This window comes from Hippocampus bargibanti, linkage group LG12 (assembly GCF_051943395.1).
Source record: "Hippocampus bargibanti isolate YZ-2025 linkage group LG12, ASM5194339v1, whole genome shotgun sequence".
In the NCBI taxonomy this organism is placed as follows: domain Eukaryota; kingdom Metazoa; phylum Chordata; class Actinopteri; order Syngnathiformes; family Syngnathidae; genus Hippocampus; species Hippocampus bargibanti.
Window position 1 is genome coordinate 12277044 of NC_142745.1, and position 19340 is coordinate 12296383.

The 19340-nt window shown below is 38.5% G+C and overlaps 1 protein-coding gene across 4 annotated transcripts in view; it reads right to left on the reverse strand.

The window, feature by feature from the left end:
* tox2 (TOX high mobility group box family member 2) overlaps nucleotides 1-19340 on the reverse strand; it is a 118738-nt gene that overhangs the window by 73075 nt on the left and 26323 nt on the right. For all 4 annotated transcript variants that reach the window (XM_089010917.1, XM_089010920.1, XM_089010916.1 and 1 more), the window contains exon 3: nucleotides 565-624. In XM_089010917.1, the coding sequence (XP_088867043.1) occupies nucleotides 565-624 (60 nt within the window). The remainder of the gene's footprint in view (nucleotides 1-564; nucleotides 625-19340) is intronic.

The following is a 19340-nucleotide window of genomic DNA, read 5'->3' on the forward strand; positions in this document are numbered from 1 at the left end:
TTCTACCTCATTACTGTCATGATCTAGTTGGCGACCAACGGGTGGCGCTGTCGGCCCCGCCTGCACCTGCATAGATGCTGGTCGTCCTGATCAGTGGTGGACTGCCACGTTCGGATTGGCGACCAAATGGGTAGCGCTGTCAGCCCTGTCTGAGGCAGCAGGTCTGACTGAGGCAGGTGGTCGTTACAATCAGTGACACTCAAAAGGACTCCCGGCACGAACATCCGCTGTCGGGTCATTGTTGAATGTTTGTTGTATGATGTATGCTGTTGTATGCAATTGTATGCATTGTATGCTGTGCATGTGTTTGTTTCACCTTGGCGGACTTTTAATCTTGGTTTTCTTTTGATACTTTGTCTTTTTTCTGTTCAGATGATTTGAATGTTTTAGATTTCGTTCCTGCTGACTTTATTTTAATACAATTTGTCAAACACAACGTCCTGCTCCCTCCTGCCTGCTTTTTGGGATCCGCAACCACCATCACCACCTTGCACACCGTGACAATTACATGCGATTGTTCTCAAAGTTGAACCCGACGACGAGTAGGTGACAAAAAAAACTCACCTGGCCAGGCGGGAGGAATTCATGGCTGTTTTCATTCATGTACATGTTGTCACCATCAAACTGTGAAGACAGGAGGAAACAATTAGACAAGCGGGATGCCGAGGCAATTCAACAAGGGAGCGAAAGGCAAACAGCTCCCCAGTCTGTCGGCGGAGAAACGGTAGCGACACAGCAGCTTAATGACTACAAGTCGTTGGCTTACGGACCTCGGCGCTCTGCTGTGTGGCAGTAATTACAGTTCATTAGAGACACGCGTAATTAGGCCTTGTCAAAGCTTGTGTAACTCACACTTTTCCCCTCAGTGTGCCTCAAACTCCCAACTGTGTGTGTGTAAGTGTGTGTGTACACACGTGTTAGTGCGCTTCTTACAAAGTGACAAAGACGTAACAGAATGATAAACTGTCAAATCCGATTTCACTCATTCAGCAGTGTTTTAGCACTGCAGGTTCATTTCAAAATAAAAGATTTGAAGTTACTTTTGAGTACACAGAACATCCTCCACCCACCACCCCCCACATATTTTTCACATAACATTTCTAGAGAAAGAAAATGTCTGTATATTTTAAGATTTTGATGATTTTGTTCAACAAAAACATTATTTTTTTAGGGGGGATTTTTCTTGAAAAAAAATGGAGTCCGAAAAATACTAAATGATTATTAGGGCCACTAATTCTAACTTTGAAATCAGAATTTTGACTTTAAACTCATAATTCCGAGAATAAAGTCAGAATAAATAAATGTGTCTGTACATTTTTAGATTTTGATGATTTTGTTCAACAAAAAAAATCTCATTTTGTTTATGGGTATTTTTCTTTAAAAAAAACATATTCAGTCTTGAACAGGGGTGTCAAACTCCGAAAACATGTAGGACTGAGGACCTCGAGGACCGAAGTCTCCCTGTTGTAACACACCTGTTGCAAGAGACTTAGAAAACATGTAGGACTACAGCCCTCGAGGACCAGAGTTTGACAGCCCTGATCTTGAGTCTGAAAAATACTAAATCACACCACAGAACAATTAAACTTGTGATACTACAGATTTTTTTGTTTTGTTTTGCTTTGGAAAAAATAATCAGATCTTAAATTGTAATAGTGAGTTACGGAAGATACTGAGGAGAATAAGGGCCACTGAATAAATAAATAAATAAATAAATAAATAAATAAATAAATAAATAAATAAATAAATAAGGTTGGCATGATTCTCACGTTAATATAACTTGAGATCCATATAATTTAAGAATTAACTCTTTCCTTCCACAATGGGACAGCATTTCCCCTTTTTCCATGTTAGCGCTTTGTCCTCCCGTCTTCAGCTGTTGTTAAAGCGCTATATAAACCAATAGGTATGTATTGCATTGTATTTTGGACAGCCGCCCTCATTTCGAGCTCATATAACTCCAGACCCATATAATTTAGGAATTAACTTATTTTCTGATGAAAGAAGAGATTCTAAGGTTTCTTACCCTGCATTGAATGTTTCTGTCGTCCTATAACTCACTTTTCTGTGCGTCTTGGAATTCGAGTGACAATGACAAAAACCCTGGCACTGGAGTGCACACATTTTTTGCACATCGTTTGGCAGTGAATGAAGTATCAGAAACCATAGACTCTCTTCTTTCATCAGAAAGAAATAGTAAATTCCGAAATTATATGGGTCTGGAGTTATAAGACGTTGAAATGAGGGCGGCTGTCCCAAAAAAAGTTCATTTTTTGCTTATTTGGTTCTGGAGTAATATAAGGTGCAAGTGGGGGCGGCTGTACAAAAGGCAAATGATTCCCCCTCATGGGAGGGAAAAACATTGCCAGAAGTCTGACCAGCGCTTTATCTGCACCCCCTTGCAAGAAAAACCAAAACACAAATGCATATTTTTCATTCCCGAATAAATTCGGGAATGGCAGTGAATGAGTTTCGGAATGCGTTCCAGTGGACGCATCTGGAAACTTGATGACAGAAAGTACGCGAGTGTTTAGACTCGCTCAAAGCAGGTCCACACGGCGGCACGGATGATGTAACACCAATTTGGTGCATTTGACGGATTTCCTTTTTTTTTGTGGAATCTCTCCATGACAGGTCTTGGCCAATTTTTTTTCTGTGTTAATACCCCGCTAAACCACTTGGAACTAAAAGAATAAGAGGATCTCAGTTCCAAAAAATAAATAAATAAATTAAAAAAATCATTTCCCACATTGACGTGAGATTATTAAATTGAATTTAGCAGTGGGTAAACACGACTAACCTGCGCAGCTTCCATTCCCGACTATATCCGCAACTGTAACATAATTACAGCCCACTTAGCCCAAATGACCGTTTTGTGACCACAGAGAAGCAGGCACACTTTTTTGGACCCCTCAATGTAGATATTGTGTGTTATTCTGCCCTTGGTGACTCCACTTTGCTTTTTGCTGGGCGCTGTATAATTATCTGCTACTCTTTTTTTCTTCTCCTGCATTGCCCATCAAGCGCCAATTCGCAGGTGTGAAAATAGGCCATTCACAGACACCGTCGGCTCCATGGGCGCGCATTAAGGACGGCGTGTGAAGTTGTTTTTCGAGAGCAACAAAGGAGGTGATTTTCTTCTTTTTTTTTCAAACCCAATACAGAATGTGATGATTGTTCCAGACGCCAACTGACGGCGCTCTCAGAATGAAACCATTCGCTGTTCAAGGAACATTTCCATCACAGGGCCAATGATAACATGGAAATTAAATTGGGGATTTCGTTTGAGTCATATCGTCCCAAAAAAATAAAAAATGAAAAAAATGGAATTGCTTGTGGCTTTGACTGCCTTTGTATCTTTGCATCACATTTACTTGTCAGATGATAATGGAAATTATTCAATCTGAACAAAGCAACTCAATACAAGGTCATCAGTAGGCTAGCTTCCTAGCCTAAATAGCATGCTATCAAAAAAACAATAGTACTGTGATACCTCAGTTTACGAACGCTTTAGCCCATGAACTTTTTGCCTTACGAACATTAAATTCACAAGAATATAATCTTGGCATACGAACTAGTTTTCTGCGGACGAACCAAACCACACAGAGCCACGCTGGCTGGCGGACTAGTTTTCGGCGGATGAACACCAAACACGGTCGAACAGCGCCATGGTGGCTGGCGGACTAGTTTTCCACAATCCCTTTCTTTGAGTGCAGATGTGGTTTGTTAAAAAGTGGAGTACTTTTGCTATTATGGGACCGAAAATGACCCCACCGCAGGCTAGTGTTCAGCCGAAGAGGACACAAAATAAAGTTACAGTCGAGCAGAAGAAGGATATCATCGAAAAACCACAAACAAGGTGTGACTTAGCGTTCCAGTACCAGTATGCTAAGTCGACCATTGCTGTGTGTGGCTAAGGGTGTTTCCGTGGTGTCTAAGCAACGGTTTTAGGCAATAGAAGAGGTTGAAAAACCTCTGTTGATTTGGATTAACGTAAAGCAGCTAGCAGGGATATCATCAAGAGGCAACTGCATCAACGACCATCACAAAGGTAAATAAAACGACTTTTTTATACAGTGCAGTTTATTTCTTTAACTACAATACAATAGCACATTTATTATACATAAAATAAGGTATATTTTGTGTAGTTTTAAGGCTTATTTAGCAGAATTTTTGTTTTTATGGGGACATGGGAACGGATTATTTTCATTTTTAATGGTTTCTTATGGGAAATAAATGTTTGGCAGACTAACTTTTCGCCTTACACACATTTCTGGGAACCAATTAAGTTTGTAAGCTGAGGTATCACTGTCCATCAATCATGTAGTCATTGTATTTTATAACATTTCGGCTTTTCACTTGAAAAAAAAACATGGTTTATTTTACAGTTATGACTATGGAAAAAATATCTAATATCACAACATGGTAAAAAAAAAGATCGTTTTTGCTCAAATAAAGTATTCAACTTAAATGTACAAGTTTATCTTTTTTTTCTGAAAAAAAAAAAACACTTTTTTGAGGGGCGTGTAATTTTATGTCATTTAATGATAACATTTAACTCATTGACTACCAGGTGATGTGCAAAAATGTGTCCAGTGCAGTGCCAGAGTTTTTGTCATTTTTCACTCAAATTGCAGGACCCACAGAATACCGAGTTTTAGGACGACATAAACATTCAATGCAGCGTAAGAAACCTTCAACTCTCTTCTTTCATCACAAAAGAGTTAATTTCTAACTTGATTGTAGAGTTATATGCATTGAAAGTGGGGGCGGCTGTACAAAAGGCAAATGTTACCCTCTCATGGAAAGGAAAAAACATTGCTAGAGGTCTGACGAGTGCTTTATCAGCACCACCACCCAGCAAGAAAAAAACGAACAAATTCGCGAATGTCGCTCCACGTCATATTTTAATTCCTGAATAAATTCTGGAATAGCAGTGAATAATAATAATAATAATAATAATAATAATAATAATAATAATAATAACTCAACCCGGGAGTAACTCAAATAGATAAAATGCTAGCTGGCTAGCCAATAGATAGCTAAAAGCTAGCCAGCCAGCCCGCCAGATAGCCATATCGCTAATAGAAAATAATAATAATACATTTCATTCATAAGTGCTTTTCAAAACTCTCAAGGTGACTTTCCAGTCACAGGATCAGTCTTCCTGTGGGTGAGCAGCGGCAGCCACGCACCAGCATTCACTCAACCTGGAATAACTCAAACAGATAGAAAGTTAGCTAGCTAATAGATAACTAATAGATAGCTATCTAGCTAGCACATTTATAGCAAATATATAGCTAGATAGATAACTAGCTAGCTAATAGATAGCAAATAGATAGCTAGCTAGGTAGCCAGCTAGATCGCTAGCTAGATAGCCAGAATTTACCTAATATCTGAAGGAGAGGAAACATCCTCATGGCCTCCCCAAATTCAAAATGGCCCCCGATAGGAAACCAGACAGCAAATAGATAGCAAATAGCTAGCTAGCGAGATACCTAGCTCGATAGCAGTATAGCTAGTTGATGTAACATAAATATTCCTCAAATTAAACTCATTTTATGTACGCAAACATACTTGTAAGTGACCATTCATGTTCCTCATAAATTTCCAACGTTATCCTTGTAATATCTGTCTTTTTAATATAATATATTCTTGTATCACTTCACCGCTTTTCAACTATTTTCCCATGCACTCACGTAAGACCCTCTGAAACCTTTTCCAACTCTCTACCAAGCCTGAAACATTTTTTTTGTACTTTGCCATGTGGTTGAGAAAAGGCCAATGCCTCTGATTCACAGATCCCGATCAAACATAAGCAACCTTACCAAGGAGACAGAGGTGTACACCCCTGAGCGAAATGAAAAAAAAAAAACAGCAAATGGGTGAATATTGAAGTGGGTGGGCTGCGGCAACGGAACGGTTTATTTGGCTATCGCGCGATTAGCGGCGAGGTCGCCGCCAGAGGCCTCCAGCATGAAAGACAGACGCGGCAACACAACGCAGACATTGGACCACATGTCCATCCGTGTGTCGGTGTCACACTTTTTTTTACAAGGAAACAAAGCACAAGGCCTGTGAAGGCCTGGAGGGGTTGAGATGAAATACAGCTGCTACTGTTATATCGCCGAGCGTGTTGGCTTTGACTTCACCGCAAAACACTGGTGGAATCATTTTTTGAATAAAAAAAGAATCTTGTTTTAAAGCTGTCGAGCTATGTTGACGCAAAAAGTAGGGCTGATGAGTTTAGGCAGATATGCGAAGAAAACCACTTCTCCAGATTTATTTTCTTTATATCAGAAGTGGATTAGGGCCACTGAACAAGAAGAAAAAGTTAGAATTCTGAGATGAAAGTGAGAATTTTGCCAATCTTATTTTTTCAGTATTCTGAGAATAAAGTCAGAATTCTGACTTTAAAGTGAAAAATTGGTTTATATAGCGCTTTAACAACAGGTGAAGCGGGACCAAAGTGCTAACATGGATAAAAGGGAAATGCTACCCATTTGTGGAAAAGAAAAAAAAACACTGCCAGAGGTCTGACCAGCGCTTTATCGGCACCCAAACATGAATTTAAAAAAAAAAACGGGAATGGTGCTCTGTCATATTTTCAATTCCCGAATACATTTATGAATGGACCGAGAGGAAGACCGAAGAGGAGGTTTATGGATGTCAAAGAGGACATGAAGGTAGCTGGTGTGAAAAAGAGGATGCACAAAACCGGGTTAGATGGAGGACATTGATTCGCTGTCGCGACCCCTGAAGGGAAAAGCCGAGAGGAAAAGAAGAAGCAGAAGAATACATTTATGAATGTCAGTGAATGAGTTAATGTTTATGTAGTCCTAAAACTCAGTCTTTTGGGGTCCTGGAATTCCAAGTGACAATGACCAAAACCCTGGCACTGGAGTGGAAACATTTTTACACGTCTGGCAGTGAATGAGGAAAAAATATTGTTTTTAACTTGCAGCCCAAACAATAAAACTCCTCAACAAAAGAATAAATCATACTGCTTACTGGGTGACCTCAAATATTGAAACCACAGTACAGGGGGGATCTATGTACAGTATCTCCCCAAAACTGTTGCGCATTGATATTTTCTCCAGTCGTCCCACAGTATAGTCGCTGTGAACCTGTTGACGCATGGCAAAGAGTGAATGGCATAGCCCGTCGTTTCATTGTGTGTTTGCCTTCCCTGGGCTTAGAGGTCATCAATCACAGCGTTCAACACAATGGAAGGGAAGAAAACAGACACGCAGAAATGAACGGATGGCTGAATACATAGACGGATGGGTGGAAGTCAAATCCTCCAGTGAAGACTTTTATAACGAAGACATGAATGAGCTTTTATATATATATATATATATATATATATATATATATATATATATATATATATATATATATATATATATATATATATATATATGAAGAAATGTAGCAAGGTTGTAGCAAAGTCACTGACAAAAATGTTGATTACACAGAATGCAAAAAAATATCCAATGAAAAAAAATACAGGTAACATCCTATTTAAGACCAGTGCGAGTTACGACCACCCGTACTTACGACCACGACCGCCAGACCATATGCGTGGGAAGCCGTGCGTATATGGATTGGCAGATAATATAATATAAAATGATAAAAATAACACTAAAAGTTATAAGATTTATATTTGAGCTGGAAGCAGTTTGGTATATAATAGTATTCAATAGAAAATGTTCATTAAAAACAACAGATTGAGATTGTATACTATTCTGTCGTATAAACCTCGCGTCGGGCAATTTGAATGCATGTCGACTTACGACCGTAACTGTCGGAACGGAACCTAGTCGTAAGTCGGATGTTACCTGTACTACATATCTCACTTTAACATTGGTGAGCTGAAGTTAAGTCAGTAACACAGAGTTTGAGGGTGAAGGAAAGCAATATATGTCATTTGAACGGCGACTTGTTCAGTATAGATACTCCTCAACTTACGAACGAAATACGGTCCGAACGGTCGTTCAGAAGGTGAATTTGTTCGTAAGTTGATTCAGTGTTATATTTTGTATGGAACGTGTGTTTAAGGCTTATATAAATATGTTTAAGGAATATATAAGTAACCTGTATTGGTTTGTACTGAAAAATAAACATTTAATAAAATATACGCTCTATAAAAATATGTATATGAACAATGGAGAGAATACTACATATGTTTGTATGTACTGTTGTTGGTAACTCGAATGTATTTAAGTAGAGGAGCGTCTGTAATTTCTTGCCCAAAATGGCGTCTGTACCTCAACTCCCCCATCAAAGTACTACCGCCATTACTTGACAAAGATGATTCTGATTCTGATTCTGAATATGATGCAAAGAGACAGCAGTCCAAATACCTGCGTCAGGGCTGCGGTTATGAGAGCATTCACAGTGACTGGCTGCACAAGCGCACACACACTCTCTCTCTCTCTCTCTCTCTCTCACACACACACACACACACACACACACACACACACACACACACACACACACACACACACACACACACACACACACACACACACACACACACACACAAATGCATGCATAACCAAACACAGAGAGTAATGGGGGATGGTGCACTGCACAGGAGATATAGATTGCCTTTGTGAATATATCCACTGCTGCATTTCACCTCCATGTGTGTGTGTGTGTGTGTGTGTGTGTGTGTGTGTGTGTGTGTGTGTGTGTGTGTGTGTGTGTGCGTGTGCGTGTGTGCGTGTGTGTGTATATATGCGCCTCATGCGCATGTTGAACGTGATATATTCTCTGCAAACACTACCGCACTGTCTGTGTAATAGGACCTGACCAATAATACACAGCGCTGATCCCTGCCAGATGAAGATAACACTTTCCATGATATTTATTATTTTTTTCCCATCACCAAATCCACACATACAGGATCGACGGAGCACAGAGAAATATGGTCTTCGTTAATTTTAAACCAGAGGGAGTGAAAAAAGGCAGTACTGCTGATATAAATTATGAAAAAAAATTGCTTCTTTCGGTAAACAAAAATAAATAAATAACAACTACCGGTATTAAATAATAAAGCAGAACACCTCTAATTTGTCCACATGACAACATTGTAAAACGTATGTATGGTAAAACAAAACAAAAAAAAGGTCGATTTGAATAAGACTTGAACTACTGAAAAAAAAAAATCATTTATTTAAAATCGTTTTTTTTATGTGTGACAAAAAAATACATAAATTATCTCACACAAAATATAAAGTAATAAATAAATAAACAAATAAATTAATAGATCCATAAATAAATAAGCAAATCAATAAACCAATAAAGAAGCAATTAAATAAAGATGCAAAGAAATAAACAAAGCTATAAATAAATAAATAAATAAATAAATACACACACAAATATATAAATACACAAATAAATAAAAAATATTTAAAGAAATAAATATTTAAATAAATAAATAAATCCATAGATAAATAAATGAAGCCATAAACAATTAAATAAATAAATGAATAAGTACATGAATAAATCAATGAATAAGTACACAAATAAATAATTAAATAAATAAAAAAACAATCGAACAAATAGGTAAATAATTAAATAAATAAATGAATACATGAATAAACAAGCAAAAATATGCAAATAATTAAATAAAAATAAAGAATAAATGAATAAATAAATAAATAAACAACAAGGTTCAGATTTCTATCTCTTCGTAAAAACATAAATGTGTAAACAAAAAGGCAGTTCATGAAATGGGCTTGAAATGTGTCACATGACATGCAGAGGTAGGAAAAATAAGAAAGGAAGGAGAGAGAGGGACAGAAAGTGAGGGACGCAAGCAAACAGGAAATCAAACAATAAATAATCTCCATTTGTACTGGACTGTCAACTGTGAGCTGAGAGGAGAAATGAAAAGAAGGCAAGTGGAGTGAACGACTCCGCGGAGAAGACGCCCCCCCCCCCCACTCCGCCCCTCTTGCTTATGATGGACTTAATTGCCTCTATCAGTTTTTAAGATGTAACATTCGTCTTAGCTTTATAGCCCGGCTTTATGGTCTTGTCCATCACACCGAGGGGGGCTTTCAACAGCTAGCAAACGATGCTTTGACATAATGAGTCAGGTTACAGAATCATAGAAAAGGGGTGGGGAGGCGATATTCAATCTGGAGAATCGAAGTAGGCATGGACACATTGTTTTGATGAACATGTTGACTATTTCTGGTTATTTAAACATATACCCCCCTTCCCACATCACTGGGCCGAGCACAGTGTAGGGTTTCACATGCTCGCACAATCGCGCCATTGTGCGGCTGTTACCATAAAGAACACAACACTCATGCATTGCTGATAATAAGCTATGCCCCCTCTGCCACACCAAAACCCCTCCCTCATTCATGCGCAACCTTGACTCCGGTGCAGGCTTTCCCCAAACACACATTCAAGACATCTTCTCGTTCTTACAATTTAAAACAACCACTTTCTTCCCTACCCCTAAATGCAAACGCAGGCATTTTGTTCACAAAACAATATTAACACTTTCACTGCTATGCATGTGTAAAAATGTGTCCACTCCAGTGCCAGGGTTTTTGTCATTGTCACTTGGATGTGAAGGCATCCGGGTCAATTTCTGACCCTGGTAACAAATGATGGCTGAAATGTTATTGGTTCAATGCTTCAAGGACAACCGACAACTCGGGACAAGTTGTGTCCATAATTTGTAAAATGACTTCAAATAACTTCTACTGATCGCATTTTACAAAGATTCCACCGGATATAGCTATATTTTACATTTTAAGACTCAAGAAGTCTTGTTTTCGAGTTGATGACGACGTGACGCCCTGACCGAGAAAGCGTTACACAATGCATTTTGGGTCCTTTGTTTGGTCTGTAAACATCGTGTTTATCCATGTTGATGGAGAAATTAGAAGGAAAACACATAAATAATGTGATGGTGAATTGTTGTGTGTTGCACCAAGACCAGCAATTGCGGTAACACCAGACGGAAGTTGACCCAAATTCCCAGTAGACAAATCAGTACGTTTCCAATGGAGCTTTGGCGCCATATTATGTATTTTCTGGGCGCTACATTGGAGTCCAGATGGCTCAAATTGATACAGAAGAACTTATTTAATTTCAATCATACTCATAACTGGATGAGTAGCAAGAAAGGATCTCCTCCAAATCTGAACTCTTTGAAGCCATTGGTTTGATTCTGTCCTATGTCCTGGCGTGGCGTCACGAAATGGGGGCGGGACTTTCTGAAAATTAGCAATTCGTAGCTCATTTTGTTGCAGTTTGAGCACACTTTAAGTCATTTTTATTGGTGCTTTGCATTTGACTAAAAATATCAGCCTGCGTTTTAGGCCAGCAGAGAAGGCTTTGCAGGCATTGACGGTCCGTCACCGCATAACACGCACCTTTGATTGACCGCATCCATGAATGATTGTGCACATAACATACCTGTCAACTTATATGTTTTCCCCGTATTTTATATGTTTTTTTATTATTTCAATGATACTAAATTTGTACTAAAAAAATACATAAATAAATAAATGTGAACCAATCTTACAAAGGCCATTTTTGCTCAAATCCGTAATCCTCAATCGTATATATAATGTATATATATTTTATCGCTGCGTACGCTCCAATTGAAGTGAAAATGCATCACGTGTGCATGCGCGGTAAGCATTCTGCATTTACGCTTGATAGTTTTTGTATCATATCAAATAATGTATGGTGGACTACAACTTTTATAGGAAAAAAACAATAAACAGATGTGAACCGATGTTACAAAGACAATTTTGACTGAAAATCATAATTCTCAATCGTATATATATATATATATATATATATATATATATATATATATATATATATATATATATATATATATATATATATATATATATATATATATATATATATATATATATTATTAATCGCTGCGTACGGTCCAATTGAATTGAAAAAGCATAACGTGCGCATCCGCAGTAACGTGTCTGCATTTCCGGTTGTGTTAGTGTTTATTTAGCATTTTAAATGTACGGCGTACTACAACTTTTATACGGGAATTGTAATCATTTATGAGGACAACTATTAACAAAGGTTGACAGGTATGACATAATGGTGTTAAAAACAATTAGAGTATGCTTACGTCATGTTTTTAAAACTCTAAATGTTGCATCCAGTTGTGTCAACAGAATATACCCTGACATGGAGGACAGATACATCTGATGTTCTCTCCATCACTGCCACACTCCGATTGAGCCGGAATATTCTATTACCAATCTAATTGCGCAACAACCGGCCCTGACAAGAGCTCATTAAAGCGTAATTATACACATGTTGTTTTCTACAAACATCTCCATTTGAATCCAGCCGCCCTGTAATTGTTCAGCGGGGACGAGCGCTGCAGATTTTTCACCGATTGGAGACGAGAGGAAGAGAAAGACAAGAGAGAGAAAGAGACAAAGTGGAAGTAGGTCATGCCTCTCCATAAACAAGGCGTGCTTTCTAAAATAATATAGCCATCCAGTGGAAGTAATGCCAAACAAGTGAACGAATGCAGAGCTCATGTAATATTTACAGAGCACTAATACATAGATGGAGGCTTTTCTTTTTCTGGGGAAGGCCCCTCCCCCCCCAAGCCAGAGGTTTCTTTCTCGTTTTTCATCATCTTTGGCTCTTTTCCCTCCCCTCCGCCTTCCCTTGCTTCTTCCCATTTGAATTTCAGAGAGAGCCAACTACATTGATATGGCAGGGAATGTGTGTGTGTGTGTCTGTGTGTGTGTGTGTGCGTGCGTGCGTGCGTGCGTGCGTGTGTGTGTGTGTGTGTGTGTGTGTGTGTGTGTGTGTGTGTGTGTGTGTGTGTGTGTGTGTGTGTGTGTGTCTGTGTGTGTATACACTGTGTTCTTTTCTGCTCTCCCCCCTCCATGCTTAATGCTCATTGGCTTCCTCCATTCCGTTGTTTTTTTTTTTTTTTTTTTTTTTGCAGGGCCTTATTTGCAGCATGGCCGATGATACCACCGCAGAGAATTGGCCGTTTAAATAAGTCTTCAAGGCCCAGCTGGTGCTGTGAGGTCACCATGCACTTGTTCAGTGTCGGAGGCCCAGCGTGTAAGCCCCCCTCCCCCCTCTCGGCCCCCCAGTGCCAAGGCTAACTGACTGTGTCGACTTCAGGCCATGGCTCTCGGGGGTGTTTTCAGCTGGTTATAAGGCGAGCCATGCAATGGGAGAGGAGCGTGAAGGAGGAGGTTTTCGATGTTTGGGGTGGGAAAATGTGATTTTATTTCTGATTTTAAAAAATATCTCAACAACTAATATGTTGACATGTTTTTTATTTGACACATAAAATTCCAATAAAAACTTTATTTCTGAAAGCATTTATTTTAGAAAAATGTCCAGTTTTTTATGAATTTATTCATGTATGTATATATGTATTTATGTATCTAACAAGAACAATAATAATAATAATAATAATACATTTGATTTTTAAGCGCCTTTCAAAACTCTCAAGGTCACTTTACAGTCACAGGATCCGTTTTTCTGTGGGTGAGCAGCGGCAGTCACGCGCGCCAGCGTTCACTCTGTTTATGTATTTATGTATTTCTTTTTAATATAGAAGATATATGCTTGAGATTTTAGGGATATTTTCCCTCAACAATGGCTGGAATTGATCAAATGAGCTGGTTTTCGATGTTTGCGGTGGGAAATATGTGATTTAATTTAGATTTTAAAATATGTCAACCACCATTATGTTGACATGTGACATTTTTGGTATTATTTGACACAGAAGATTCTAATAAAAACTTGCTGATTTTTGCATTTATTTTAAATCCATAAAAAAATGTCAGTTTATTTATTTATTTATTTTTATTTATTTATATATGTACGTACGAATGTATTTATGTATGTATGTATGTATTTATGTATTTATTTATTAATTTTTAATACATAAGATATATGCCTGCATTTTTAGGGATACTATCCCCCAACATTGGACGTTGGAATTGATCGAATGAGCAGGCTTTCGATGTTTGCGGTAGGAAAATATGATTTAATTTCTGATTTGAAAATATGTCAAAAACCAAGATGTTGACATATTTCATTTTAGTTGACACTTAAGATTCCAAAATAAAAACTTGCTGTTTTTTTGCATTTATTTTTGAATCCATAAAAATGTCATTTATTTATGTTTTTATTTATTTATTTATTTATTTATATTTGTTCATTTTACTATAGAAGATACATCCTCGGGTTATAAGGAATATGTTCAACTAACATACAGTACAATGTGTTTGCTTTATATTTGGTCAAAAATGTTCTCACATTTTATTCAACTGTTTGACTTTTGATGCACATTTGGCTGGTTTTGACATTTGAATAACATTTGACATATATATTGTTTTCCAGAATTTGTTTTGGTTTATTATTCAGCCCGGTGCAGAAAATCGAGATTAATCCATCCATCCATTTTCCTGACCGCTTAATCCTCATTAGGGAGATGGGGGGGTACTGGAGCCTATCCAAGGCGTCTTCGGGCACTTGGTGGGGAACACCCTGAACACCTGGGGACAATTTGGAGTGTTGAATCAGCCTGTCATGCATGTTTTTGGAATGTAGGAGTAAACTGGAGGACCCGGATAAAACTCACACAGGCCCGGGGAGAACATGCAAACTCCACACAGGGAGACCGGAGCAGGACTCAAACTAACGACCTCTGCACTGCGAAGCCAGTGTGCTAACCACTTGGTTACCGGGCTGCCAAGTCAAGATTGTATGGATGAAAAAAAATAATGTTGTGCCTTGTTCATGTCCGAAAAAAGCCCAATGTTGCATTTTTTTTAAATTGGTACTGTATAGAAACATAATCATTTGATTACAATCAAATATTTTTTTGACAATCTTTGTGGACCTGAAAAGAGCCGTCAGTCATCCGGCATCAGAGCCACTTAGTAGCCCAAATCCAAGTCTGACAGCGAGGACGCACAGAAAATAATGATCCCGTCATCCCATTGTTCAATCCTTGATGTATCACAGTTCTATCTGGGACTTTGGGTGGGGGCAGGGGGGTGAATTGTCTATTTTTTGCTTTTATTGGTTTTCTATATACAGTTGACTGCCTGAAATCCGCTTTTCTTGGCGCAATTAAAGCAGCACACCACTCCGGCCGAGTAAAAGGAAAATTGAACCACGTCCTATTATAATCTGAAATACACTAATTAAAACAATATGCTTATGGATGCTATGGAGGGAATCTACTTCTAGTGTGTAATTGTGTCACATGTTTTCCTGTCTCCTTAATAGGCTCCCTCTCTCTTAGATATTCGCTACACAACAGTTCTCATGCAATATTAATATCTCGCCAAAATATGGAATATGGTGCTCCATTCCTCTCTCGCACTCTCTCTTTCTTTCTCAACATAATTGACTATGCAAGGCTTCAAATCCTCTTGGAAAGAGACAGCAAGTGAAAGGCATGTGCTGGATCCAAATGCATGAAAAGCAATTGCTAAAATGTTCCCGTCCTCTTATCAATGCAGCACATTTTAGACTTTCACCCTCCGCATGTGTGTATATGTGTATAAAGCTCAAAAAACAACAACAAAAGTGTATACTGTAAGCACTTTGGAAAATAAGTCTGTGCTAGAAGGCGTTGTTTTCAAAAAACACAATTATTAATGCAAACTACTACTTGCCTGATTTTGGTTTTAAGCACTGTTTAGTAATGTGTGTAATGTAAAGCTCCATTCCAGAATGTGTTCATTTTTTTCATGCTTGGGTGCCGATAAAGCGCTAGCCATAGCCTCTGGGAATGTTTTTTTTCCTTCCACAAGGGGGCAGCACTTCCCTTTTTCCTTGTTAGCACTTTGTTACAGCTTCAGCTGTTGTTAAAGCACTATATAAACCAATATGTATGGATTGCATTGTAGGAACGTCCTTTTCTCTGTTTTTTTTTGACCGAGTTGACCGGATGTACATTTTGTCTGTTTGTTTTTTTTTTTACTTTATATTACGTGAATGCAGGCGTGTGTGGCTGCCTCTGCTGACCCGCACAAAAGAATATCCTGTGACTGTAAAGTGTCCTTGAGTTTTGAAAGGAGCTTATAAATGAAATGTATTATTATTATTAGTAGTAGTAGTAGTAGTAGTAGTAGTAGTAATAGTAGAGGTAGTAGTATTATTATTATTATATTATTATTATTTTGGACAGCAGCCCTCATATAATTTAGGACTTAACTTTTTTTCTGATGAAAGAAGAGAGTCTCAGGTTTCTTACGCTGCATTGGATGTTTATGTAGTCCGAAAAGTAAATATTCCGTGACTCCTGCAGTTCAAGTGACAATGACAAAACCCTCTGGCACTGCAGTGGACACATTTTTGCACATTGTCTGAAGTGAATTGCATCATATCTTATAGTTAGCAAAGTACCATATTTTCGGGTGTATAAAGCGCACTGGAGTATAAGGCACACACCCAATGAATGGTGTATTTTCAAACTTTTTCCATATATAAGGCGCACCGTAGTATAAGCCTCACCTTCAATGAATGAAAACGTTTTCCAAATATAATATATACGTACAAATCTACTTGTACATCAACCAGCATTGAAGCAGCATTGAAGACATTTAAACAGCTTCTTCCCTCAAGCCATTAACTCTTTGAACTCTTCAACAGTAGCAGTTTTTTTGACGACGATACTAGTGCAGCGTGTTCTACCGGAAACAAATTCCTTGTGTGTTCTACATACTTGGCAATAAAGATGATTCTGATTCTGATTCTGAGAAAGAATCCAGTTTGACAAAGAAATTTGAATGATGTTTAACACCGATTAAATTCCCCGAAGAATATTCTTTGTGTGTCTCAGGAGGAAACATCGAGGTCAAGCCTCTGCACTCCGTGGGCGAAGGTTGCGTTCACCCACCTTGACAGGAAATGAGGAGGTGTTGGAGATGGAGGGTTTCGAAGCAGAGTAGGCGGCTGCGGCGGAAGTGCTCAGCCCACTTTTAACTGTACTAGCGGTAGCTGGTGTTAGCGCTAAAGGTTGTGGACAGAGATCCAGATCAGGGAAATGCAACGGGGGAAGAAAGAGAGAGGAATGGGGGGAGGGTAAAGGAAGGTGCAGGAACCCGTTTAGTCCAATGGAAAACCGTGTTCTCTTTATTCTGCATGTTCAATGCTTTGCATTGCTCTGCATGCACACTCAATGCAAACGGATACTTGACTGGCGTATGGGAACCTGGTTGACTCCCAAGTTGTTCTGATTTCAAAATACAGTAAAGTCTCGTTATATCGGTTATATCGATAGTACTGCTTATTACGATACTATTTCTATGAACGCAAGGAGAAAATTTACATGCCGCAGGATCAGATATATCGATAGTCCGGTTATATCGATATTTTTTCAGACTCCCGAGAATATCGATATAACGAGACTTTACTGTATGTAATGGATTGGATTAGCCGTTATTAGTCTTGCAGTGGAGAAATTTACATTTCACAGCAGTAAAGCGATTAAAGGGAGAGGAAAGGAAGAAGTACAAAAACAAAATACAGGAGCTGCTGGAAAGGCAGACACTCTATCGGCGCCATCTTGAAGTTAAAACAACAACAAAAATAGATAGGAAATAATAAACCCAAAAGTCACAGATGGATTTGTTTCATCTTGCGATGCTTTACTCCTGGTTTTGTTTGCTACTTTGGACGTTTCTGCTGGTTGTTTGAGATTTTGTTCCTGCTGACTTTATTGAATAAAATGTGTCAAATACTCCAGCTCCTCCGTCCTGCCTGCATTTTTGGAGTCCACCATGGACATCTTTACAGCCCCCCGCCCCCTTCCCAAAAAATTGTACTCCTTTTTTTGACAGATTTTTTTTAATGGTACACTATATCTACATACCTGAAAGCATTTGTTGGGTTTGTTTCTTAAAGATATGGATTTCAATTGATATTTTCCAATTTTTGGGTGATGTACAGTATTATTGATTTATACGATTAGTTGTTTATTTTGTTGGTGTGAAATCTGTCACCCTTTTTTTTTGGAGGGGGAGGATTTTTTTTTTTGTGTATACAGGTAACATCCAACTTACGACCCCCCGTACTTACGACCATGACTTCCAGACCCTATTTTTAAAAACAAATAATTCTACGCCTGGCACCGCAACGCGCTAGCAGGCCGGCAACGCCTCGGACAATTTTGACCAGGTAACCAGCATCTCACTCTCGCACAGCAATCGATGATCGTGATGGCACCAGGGGAGGGGGGGGGGGTGTTTGCGTGTCATTTAGCTTCTGAGTCTCCATTCAACATTTTGAATGGATTTCAACTTACGACCATTTCGACTTACGACCGTTTGGTCGGAACGGATGTTAACTGTATTTGTCCCAGAAATTCAAGTTGTTTATTTCTTAGAGTACTTTTCTTACTTTTTGGTTTAGCGTCTGAGGATATTTTTCATTTTTTTTTTTTTGGTTTGAGACATATTTAAATATCTTCACTATGGATAGATTAGCCGTATTTGCTTCCAAAAATTTGAAGCTTTTTTTCCCCTCATGCAGTTTTAGATTAAGTTGTTTACCTCCTTTTTTCCTGCAAGCTTTGATAAAAAAATATGACTTGTTTACCGAAATCTGTTGTGGAATAAATAGAATTTTGTCTCATGCACCATTTGCAATTCGTCTGTAAATGCAAACATCAGCGAGTCTTTAAACAAGAGCACCGCTATCATCTCTTTACTCTTGCACTAAATTTGTACCCGTCAATTTTTATGATTTGAAGATGCTATGGCCTCTTACTTATGCGCTTGGATTTGCATGCAGACTTTGAGGATATGAGAATCCATTGCGGGCGGGCGGATATGTATCTTTAAAGCGTCAAACTTGTCTTTGACACAGAACTCATCGTAGTGATTTGCGAGTGTCTCTCTCTCGGTCTTAACGACGAGGAGAATTCGCCTTAGATATGGAGCAGGTGGCTTTCTTCGAAATGCTTTGTTAGCATTCCTGCTCTCTCTCTCTGGTTTCATAAATAATGTAGCACATGAAACATCAATACAATTTCTGTTGTAATTAAAAAAAGGGTGGGCACTAACAATCCGTATTGATGCAGACACAGCGCCCCCACTCCCATATTCCCCGAAGCAGATAATTTAAAAAGCGCTTGCGACGAGTGCAACGCCAGATGAAATTAAATTGTCTCTTTTTTTCTGCTCTATTGTCCCTGCCATTGTCTCTCCTTTGTCACATAAAAGCAAGGCAAGCTAGATGGTAATTATGATTTTGCACGCAATACTAAAGAGAGTGGTGATGTTTCGAGTGGAAAGTAGCGTTGCAGCACTTTGTCAAAGTCAAAA